The sequence below is a fragment of the Fusarium odoratissimum genome, assembly GCF_000260195.1.
Source record: "Fusarium odoratissimum NRRL 54006 unplaced genomic scaffold supercont1.115, whole genome shotgun sequence".
NCBI lineage: Eukaryota > Fungi > Ascomycota > Sordariomycetes > Hypocreales > Nectriaceae > Fusarium > Fusarium odoratissimum.
In genome coordinates this window covers 4,972-15,127 of record NW_022158809.1, presented here as the reverse complement: position 1 = coordinate 15,127, position 10,156 = coordinate 4,972, and the positions used below count along the sequence as shown (strand labels likewise).

Sequence of the window (10,156 nt, the reverse complement as noted above, 5' to 3'; positions counted from 1 at the left end):
TAGTCTTGAGTATTATTTACTATTCGGTTACTCTACTGATAGTCATGATCTTCTTTATACTCCTCTCAATCTTGCTCACATGTATTTGGTGGATCCCTTCCTCTAGTTCTAGCGTCTCACGCCCTCGATTGGTGCAGTATGCGAACCCCATCCTCCCTGGGTGGCATTCCGATCCTTCATGCGTCCATGTGAGAGGTAGCTTCTATTGCGTAACGTCAACATTCATGGCCTTTCCTGGACTCCCAGTCTATACATCTCGAGACCTGGTAACCTGGAACCTTGTTAGCCACGTTTGGAATCGCCACTCTCAACTCCCTGGCTTCAGCTGGAAAACTCCAGGCCAGGCAAATGGGATGTATGCAGCTACCATTCGGTACCATAAAGGCATCTACTATGTTATTTGCGCATACCTTGGGTTATCCGATAAGCCAATGGGCGTTCTGTTCAAGACCACTGATCCTCTGGATAGTTCCCAGTGGAGTAATCCTACCATCTTAGATATCAGCGAAATCGATCCGGACTTATTCTGGGATGACGATGGGAAAGCATACCTTGCTACGGCTGGCATCACACTCCAGGAAATCAATGTCAAGACTGGCCAGCTTGGAAAACCATCCAAAATCTGGAATGGAACTTCGAATGAGTGGCCTGAGGGACCTCACATCTACAAAAAGGATGGTTGGTATTATCTCTTGATTGCCGAAGGTGGAACAAGCCAGAAGCACGCCGTATCTATGAGCCGCTCGAAGGCAATCATAGGACCCTATAAGGCATACGAGCACAACCCCATTCTTACCAATAGGGATACGGACGAATACTTTCAGAGTGTTGGCCACGCAGATATATTTCAGGACTCAAATGGACACTGGTGGGGAATGTGCCTCGCAACCCGATCAGGCCCCTCATATCAGCACATGCCCATGGGGAGGGAGGCGGTTCTCTTCAACGTCACCTGGAACGAAGGCCAATGGCCGAGATTAGAACCTGTGCGTGGCCGAATGCCGCGAGTTCCATTGCCTGGATTGGGCTCGCCAGCTTCGGGCAAAGGACCGCTCGCTTCTGGGAACGATCGGTTCGACTTTACAAAGCTGACCAGAATGCCATCGAGCTTTATTCACCATCGCGTGCCACCGCCAAATGTCTTTTCACTGTCAAACAGAGGCTTAAAGATTCGCCCTAGTCGAACCAATCTTACAGGAGACTCAGCATCAAAGGAGGTAGTGCTCACTGGGCAGAATGGCCTGAGTCTTGTTGGTCGCAGACAGTCCCATACGCTATTCGACTTTTCTATCGACATTGACTTTAGGCCCCGCATGATAGGGCAAGAGGCAGGCCTCACCGTGTTTCGAACACAGCTTGAGCACATAGACCTCGGAATTGTACGCGTACCGATCAAAGGCTCCCACGGTTCAGGCTCCCAACTTGTTTTTCGACTCAGGGGGGAGAGTCCGAGCACAACCATCAAGACACACGTAACATCGGTACCGAAAGGTTGGGAGAAGGCCAAAATCAGGCTGGAGGTTACATCGTCTGATGGCTACGAATACATATTTGCGGTTAGGTCAGTGGGGGCGCCTGGGTTTCGGAGGGTAATTGGGACAGTCTCTACGACAGCTGTGAGTGGCCGCGGAAGCAATGGATTCTTCATTGGGTCTATGGTAGGAGCATACGCCACCTGCAATGGAGCAGGTTCCGGCAAAGAGTGCCCGAAAGGCGGAGGTGTGTCTGTGGGGAAATGGGTTTACAAGGGTGTTGGGCAGAGAATCTCGACTGACGAGATTATTCCTAAGAGCGGTCTTATCATCCCTTAGTTTACAGAATTGAAATCCTGCCGGGCTACCTTGAACAGCTTCGCACTTTGAAGATGCTGAGGTTGAAACTTTTGGTTGCCCAGGGATAGCTACTGTTTATTAGAACTGTTATCTTCGTCAAGAACGTCAGTGACAGTCGCTCAGCAACCGAATTGTCCATCTATCCTTGGCTTTTCCTGCAGACATGCCGATCTTGCTGTGAATGTTAACTTGAGGAGTCTGTCCCCCGTCCATGGCCCAAAGGTAGGACCGTGGTATGTCGTGTGATGACTTGAGCTCACGTTTGATTTCCTCGCAACTGCATGAAACGTTCCAAATCTTGGCCACATGGTCGACAGACAAGAGCATGGTACATAGAGAGATGGTTTGTGGCATTGGGTCGGCAGATGGGTATTACAGTTTAATTTAGCCTGTGCATATCCCTTGAGAGACGCTAAGGATCATTCAAAGTACTGATGTCAATCTGGGCTAACGCCAATACATAGTGTCAGAAGTGCAAGATTTCCAGCAAGAAATGAGTCTAGGTAGAGGTATTGCTAATCATGCGATTTGCGGACTGTGATCCTGGCTACTACTATCTTCGGTCCGCACGACTTATCTGTAGCGTGCCAATGAAAGCTGGCGAATTGGACCCATTGATACCCCATACCCCCAAATGAGCCTTAGCGCCTCGTATGGGATACGATAAAATGACTTCCTTGTAAGTATTACATCAAGCTGCATATCCCCACTCCTTCAAGCAGACTTTATCAGTAGATGGTATACAACGTTGAAGACCTGAGGAAGCTGGCCGGTTCTTACCCGCACTTTGAGCGCTGCTAGAGAGTCCGTAGATAGGATAAAGAGAAGCACGGAAAAGCATAGCCGGCGATGTTATACGCGGAAGATAACGTACTTCCATTTGACAACGTTGCATTTGAATCACAACCCGATGGGACAATTCACTTCTGGTTATCTCCCAAACTCGAAGCATTTAATGAGTGACTGTCTGTTGGACCGCAAGTATCTAATTATGAACTCCAAAGGCTGAGCAGTTGGTGCACCCTTACGACACCGCTTACTTTAACAAGATGCGGATCCAATCACTGAATACATGGGTTGTTGCCTTCTTGGTCACTTCAGCAGGTGAGAACATTTGCGCCTGGCAACACCGAGGACCAAGATCTAACTATCTTATTAGAATGTGCCAAGTTATTGACTATCCCATCTGTTGCTTGCCAAAACAATCGAGGTGACCGCTACAATGTCGAAAGAATTGAGTCCATTACGGTTGATACTCGATTCGCAACTTCGGTCGACAAAGACGGACAAATCCTTATTCCACCAACATTGAGTCAGTTTGCAGAGACGTTTCGAAATGATGTTGCGCCTCTTGTTGGCCGCAAGCTCCGCCTTGAGTACGGGACTCTTCCTAAGAAGAACTCGATCTTTATGACAATTGACAAGAATCGAGGTAAATATGTAGATGCTGCCAAAAGGTACACCTCAGAGGGTTATTCTCTGGAAACAAGCAAAAATGGCATCATCCTCAAAGGCGCCAGCCCGCTGGGAGCTTGGTGGGGAACTCGAACTATCTTTCAAGCTCTGGCTCTCAACGGCTATCTACCGCATGGATCTATGACTGATTCCCCAGGTTGGGGTAGTAGGGGTGTTATGGTAAGTAGCGTAAAGAGCCTTCAAGCCAGGATCGCTTGTGGCTCACGTTGATGAGTGGAATCCATGTTAACTTGTACAAGCTTGATATAGGTCGGCATTACTACCCACCAGAATTCCTGGTTGAAATGTGTTCCTATCTATCCATCTGGAAGCAGAACCAATTTCATCTCCATATCAACGACAATCTTTTCATTAACTTTGATCTCTACACGGATAAACAGATGCGGGAACTCTACTCAGCCTTCAGGCTGAGCTCAACTAGTCCCGCACTCGCTGGCTTGGCATCTCCTGCCAATGAGTCGTACACTCACGCCCAATTCGAATGGATTCAACGGCAATGCGCCGCTAGAGGTGTGACCATAATCCCAGAGATCGACGCTCCAGCGCATGCCTTGGCTATCACTAAGTGGAAACCCGAGCTTGCCCTGAGTGGAAACCCGTCTATGCTCAACATCAGTCACCCTGGCACCATACCAACTTTGAAGACCCTCTGGAAAACGTTTCTGCCATGGTTCCATACCAAGACAGTGCATCTTGGAGCTGATGAGTATAACACTACTATGGTGTCCCAGTACAACAAGCTTGTTGATGAGCTCTATCATTTCGTCTCACAATCCAACAAAAAAGCTCGAATCTGGGGAACATTTCCACCTAGCAAGGGTGGTAAGTATACCAAGGACGTCGTTATTCAGCACTGGGCACCCTACGAGGATAACGCATACTTTGACTTCATCAAGAAAGGATACAAGGTCCTCAACTCAGACTTTCTATTCTACATCAGTTCCAAATGGCATGGATACTTCGGTCAGACACTGAACAAAACTCTCATCTTTGGCGGCAATCCTGAAGGTGGAGCATTCGCTCCCCATATCTTCGACGCCAAAAATGCGACTAACAACCCACCTCGTGATAGTCCTGGCGTCATGGGATACATTGCGGCGCAGTGGTCCGACTACGGCCCGTCAGCATCAACCTACCTCGAGGTGTACTACGCATGGCGGGATGGACTACCAGCCTTGGCAGACAAGGCCTGGGGAGGCAACCTCTCAGAAGCTGAGTATAATTCTATTCTCGAAAAGGTCATCGCGAACATCCCGGGTCAAAACCTGGATAGGCGAGTCAAATCCAAGACCGATCTTATACTCGACTATCGTTTCAGCGATGCACGCGCATCCAAGTCGAAACTGGTGCGGGACACTTCTGGCAATGGATATGACGCCGTAAACCATAACTGCAAGATCCGTCGGTCCGAGGTTTTGGTCTCATCAAGATGCTACTTAGAGACGCCGCTGAGTAGCAAGGGTCGAGACTACACACTCTCATTTTGGGTCTATCCAGAATCACGCAGACATGGTGAATTGTTTTCTGGACCGGACTCTGCTCTGCATCTCGGGTATGGAACAAGCCCTAATGTGACACTTGTCAGTGGCAATCATGCCTATTCTCTCAATTATTCGCTGCCCACCAACATTTGGACTCACGTCGATCTTTCCGCCCGTGGAGGTTCAACATTCCTGAAAGTCTTTGAGAAAAACGCTGCAAAGACGATGGAGTTCTTAGCAGAGGTTAAACCAAATGGAGTGATGGGGAGCAATGGCGTCATGACAATCTGGAGACCAATTGCTATTGAAGCTCCCTTGAGAAGGATCGGTAGAGGTTTTGTTGGCAAGATGAGAAGTATCTCACTCAGAGGGACTGCCTGAAGATACCTTGGCAACAGAGGATCTTGACGCGTTGAGAGTCTCTTTTGTTTGCTTCACCAGCAAAAGATCTAATGATCTGCAACACAGTCGTTGTTGTTAAGCTATATATGTCATGTGGTAGCTCCCTATATCAGAGTATAGTACTTGATATTAAACCCCAGGAGACTCATCTCACCGTGCTTCGAGTTGATGTTTAGAAACAGCGATCAATTACCAGACAGGCCGTTGGATTAACACATCAGAGGGGACACGGAGCTGAAGACGCCTTGTTGTTACTTTTTGCATTAGAATAGATTGAGGGCCATCGCTATAAGCTATCACAAGAAGTGGGAGATCATGTGTCCGACCTCCAAGTGATGTGATCTGGTGTGCTATATGTAAGTAATCGAGGCACGGTGCAAGCCGCCATGAAGGGCACGAGTTGGTTAAAAGTCAGGGCGATGGCTCAATTAAGATGCTCTGTATTAACAGACACGTGTCAGGTCACGAAACCATAACCCGTCAACAGTCAATCATTCCTCTACCTTGGAAGCTACCATTACGTTGGCACTGCTGAGGTACTCGACCGAAGGAGACGTCACTGCATCGGCCTTCGAGACACGAATCTCATCAGTAGGCCTGTAATCTCCTAGTGTACCGACTGCCTTCAACCAGTGCTGTTCTCTTCTTTCCCGATTGTACAACTGCATCAACCTTTAGAGATACTCCTTCAAGATCAACTCCAGACTTATCCAGGCACCACAGCGTCATTGCTAGATAGTTGGAACCATGATGGTTCAATATTCCTTCGGGGAGCACGTACTGGGTTTGAGGGCCCAGGTTATTTACTGTCATAGCCATCAGTTTCTCTACTTTTACTCTGAGGGGGAGGAGCACGCGTGTAGTTACCATATTTACCAAGCTGCCATCCGTTGACGAATATCTGAGCTCGAAAGTTTGCAGGCGCCTTTCGGCCAGTGTCGCTACTCCCAGCGGCCGTCGTCGTATTCTCGAAATTCAGACTGATGGGAATGTCAAAATCTTGTGGGAAGTCAAGGTCAAACGTCGTGGCAAAAAGCCCCACGCCGGCTTGCTTCAAACCATCAAGTTTAGTCTTTTTCCACTGACTGAGAGGAGCTCCCGGCAGATGGAATCCCTTTCTCTCGGCATAGAGGCTTCCCTCGTTGAGAGGTCCTCTGCTGTGGTCCGGGTATTGTTCACCGCCAAGATTTCCTGTCAATTTCCAGGAGAGATCCGACTTCTTTGAGTGACCAGAAAGCATATAGTCAAGGATCCCACGAGGCTCCTTCATCTCTTGAGCATCTGAAAACCAATTGTCGTGAAGCCCCATGTGATCGATCAAGGTAGTAATAACATATGGTGCATGTGCTTTGAGTTTTTTAGGAAGACTCAAAGTCTCATTTCGGAAAAACACCCCGGTTTGACCCGGCCACGAACCAAGGAATGTCGAGTTCAGCCAGATAGAGTGTCCGAACCCCTGGCCTCCCTGCGTAGAGATAAACAACGACGATTCGTGCCCTGTAGCGATGAAGTGCCCTCGGTACAGCATGGACCCAGAGTGGAATCCATAATCGCTAGCGTAGAGTGATGTAGGGGTTGTTAACGCCCGAATGTTGTTTGTGTGTCTGTTTGTGCAGGAAACCCACTTGGAATCATCGTATACCTTGTGTACTTCTGGTAGTGAATCGACATATCTCCATTGCAAGCGGCTGAGATCCGGCAGTCGTATCTTTGGCTCCTTGAACTTTATTGTGCCTCGGGCTTGAGACCCTTTACTCTTGGTACGAACTTGTTGTCCATTGAAGTACAGCTTACTAGGAGTAATAGGAGCGGCAACGACCTCAACTTCCGTGGTCCGGTTGACGTCTCCGGTGAGAAACAGGCTGGATCCCGAAACCTTGGCGGTCCTCATGAGATATCCAGCCTTGACAATAACGCTCAAGTCGGTAGACTCCAGTCTAGAAGGCGTTATATAGTTGTTTATGGGCGCTGGTGCAGGGAGATCCAGTAACCAGTAGTTGTAAGCATCGTTTCGCCAGAGGAGGTGGACTTCGAGACCTGAAGCGAAGCGCAGGACCTGGCCTTGGGTTTGCACGTTCCAGTTGATAGTCAAGAGTGAATCAACCGAGCGGCATTTGAAGCGGTTTCCTCCACTTGCTACCGGGCACCTGTGATCATGTCGAATGGCGAACTCGTGCGTTTCACCTTCTCCACCATAGAGCAGAAGAACCGTTTTCGACTTGAACTGTCGCCATGCCATGACTTCTGCTGTAGAGTAGACAAGCTTGGTGTTGCCAACAGGGTAGTCTGCGACGTGGATCTTGGTGTCTCGGCCATTCAAGGTCAACCGGCCTCCAAGACGCGGGATCTTCAATTTACCACTGCTCGTCGGAATAGTCAAGGAATAGGAGTTCGTGTCGTTGGCAGCATAGTCTGCCTGACGGACGATGTAGTAGGCTGTCTGTCCAGATTTGAGCTGCGTTACCACCACTTTGCGGCTGTCTGTGTACTTTCCAAAAGTGCCATTGTCAGGGACAGACGTGAGATAAGACGGAGACGACTGCAAGAAGTAGCCTTGAAGCTTGAGCTCACTATACTTCTCGCGATCAACAGCACGGTTCTCGGCGATTGCCGCACCCACATCATACGAGGTGTAGCCCTTTGCGTGCCCCAGGTTACCCCAATTGGTACCACCGAACGTCTATCATAGGCGAGGTCAGCACGGCTCTTGAAACAGCATGAACGGAAGTACGGACCATGTAGAGGTTAACGATCTTGGCGCTCAAGGCGTAAACGAGCTTGTTGAAAACCCGAGCAAATTCGTGATTGATCAAGGCCGAGCAGGACTCGACACCAGTTCCGCCCCTAAGTAGCCCATCAAAGTCAGTAATTCATTGCCAGAATGGACGATGAAGATGCTAAATACCAAAAGTCCGCTGCTCCTCCTTGGTACTCCACCATTGCAAATGGAGTGTTCGGACTCATCCTGTCCTGGACCGTAGCATTTATGTTGTTCAGGAGCCATTCTCCGCGTGTCCAGTTAGAAGGATTGTCACCTGCGTAATGATTTAGAATAGTCATTCAGATGATCAGTCTGAGTATCACTTACAGCCAACGCCCCAAGAGAAGGGGTAATGGTCCACACCGTAGATATCTACAGCCCCAGCACCAGAGCCAGGAGCCCAGTTCCCCACCGGTACACCGTCGTTGCTGATGAACGGGACTGTAATGCCAGCGTTGCGAAGCTGTGATTCTATAAACTGCATGTAATCCGGCTGGAGGCAACCGGTAACATTTCCAGAAGCATATGTTGAGCAGATTGAGTATTCATTCTCCGGTTGGACGAGAATTACAGGGCCTCCCTTTGTAATTTGGGCATTCGCAATGAGGCTACCGACATGAGAAAGATAGGTCTTGGTGGCTTCGAGAAACTCGGGATCCTGTGTACGTATCGTTCCGGTGATGCGTTGGATCCAGCCTGGGAAGCCGCCTCCAGATACCTCGGCATTGATATAAGGGCCTGGCCGAGCCAACAGATAGATGCCAGCCTCAGATGCCGCTTTAAAGAATTCTTCTAAAGCAAAGACGCCATCAGCTCTCACATGACCAGGCTGCCCCTCTAGCACGCCCCACATGAGGTAAAAAGAGGCCCCAGAGAAACCACTGGCTCTCAGTTTCTGGAAAATATCAAGCCAAGCGCCTGGTGAGGGGAGGCGGAAAGGGTGTACTTCTCCTAAGAAGAACATAATCCGCTCTCCGCGAACAAGAATTGAGTGCTCATCCCATGTTACGAGATCTTGAGGCTGAGCGTTTGAGGGAGTTTTAATAGATGCACCCAATGCAGAGGCTGGTAGCTTGGCTGCCAACAGGCAGAAGGCCATGAGTTGATAAACAAGGCAACAAAAAGACACCATCATTTGAAAATCTTATTATTTAGCTAAGCTCATGGATGAGAAAGAGCTATGGATCACGTACAGGACCTTGTCCCTTGGGTATTTATGTATGTTGTTCTTTACTGACGTTTGAGCTACGGTGGCTGAAGCCTAATGACCTGCTACGCCTATGGGATTAACAAATGACAAACATGAACTCTCTAAGCATGGTAGCATTGCTACAAGGAAAGCAATGTTACGTTACTATGTATTGCCAGAACAGCTTGCTTGTTACTGCATAACTAGTTGAGAGATTTAGCTAAATGCTCTGCAGATCAAGAGGGGCTAATTTACCCAGGGCCAAATTTACCCGGGGGCCAGGGTACACAAACGCAAGCTCCTGTTGAGAGGAGAGGGTGTCCAGTAACCTAATGCCCCGACCGGCTGGTAAGGATCTACAACACTTGGCTGAGAGTACGATTGTATCGATAAGAGATATTTTTGCATTTTAATTAGTTATATAAATAGCTTCATAATTATTTTACACTTGCACTTACCACCAATTAAAATAAAATATTTTCTTTAGTTTTATTGCATGAGTAATAATAGAGCTAGGTTCACCAGTTAAATATTGCAGGTACAAAACTTCTATTATGCTTATAGCTAGAAAAAGGTATGAGAAACCTGAAGATCGAGACAGTTCTGAATTCTCAATCGTCTGCGTATGTGTTTGTGGTAGGATTGCTTAGTGCAAGGGATGGAATGAATGCCACCCAGAGTGAGAGAGGAAAACCACAGCTTGAAGAGGGCTAGAAGCTGCAATGGCGAGGTTTATCACATAGATACACTGTACAGACCCGTACTCTTGAAATGTGTAGATTCATCAGACGCATATATAATCCTCACTATTCACCATTTTCGTCAAACGACTGGGCGAACAGAGCCACAAACTTGTCTTTATCAACACCTCGTCCCTCGCCATCACCAGGCCACCCTGCTTTCATCAACGCAACAATCATTTTATCATGTCTCACATTAGAGCCCCAAGCCAAATTCAAGCTAAGTGACGAGACCACTACTGTACCAAAACTAACCTATCGCGAATCTAGGAACC

At 48.3% G+C, this 10,156-nt stretch overlaps 3 protein-coding genes across 3 annotated transcripts; 2 read left to right on the top strand and 1 right to left on the bottom strand.

The window, feature by feature from the left end:
• Window positions 1–224: 224 nt before the first annotated feature.
• FOIG_16674 (uncharacterized protein) lies at window positions 225–1,811 on the top strand (the record flags this gene model as incomplete). The annotated part of the gene is made up of 1 exon (XM_031218139.1): window positions 225–1,811. One exon carries the CDS (start codon window positions 225–227, stop codon window positions 1,809–1,811), a length of 1,587 nt encoding a protein of 528 aa, XP_031052149.1.
• Window positions 1,812–2,881: 1,070 nt separating this feature from the next.
• FOIG_16673 (uncharacterized protein) lies at window positions 2,882–5,170 on the top strand (the record flags this gene model as incomplete). The annotated part of the gene is made up of 3 exons (XM_031218138.1): window positions 2,882–2,936; window positions 2,992–3,467; window positions 3,548–5,170. 3 exons carry the CDS (start codon window positions 2,882–2,884, stop codon window positions 5,168–5,170), a joined length of 2,154 nt encoding a protein of 717 aa, XP_031052148.1.
• Window positions 5,171–5,779: 609 nt separating this feature from the next.
• Window positions 5,780–9,051, bottom strand: FOIG_16672 (uncharacterized protein; the record flags this gene model as incomplete). The annotated part of the gene is made up of 5 exons (XM_031218137.1): window positions 5,780–5,997; window positions 6,059–7,871; window positions 7,927–8,035; window positions 8,097–8,226; window positions 8,280–9,051. The coding sequence occupies 5 exons, from the start codon at window positions 9,049–9,051 to the stop codon at window positions 5,780–5,782; spliced, it is 3,042 nt and encodes a 1,013-aa protein (XP_031052147.1).
• Window positions 9,052–10,156: the final 1,105 nt, after the last annotated feature.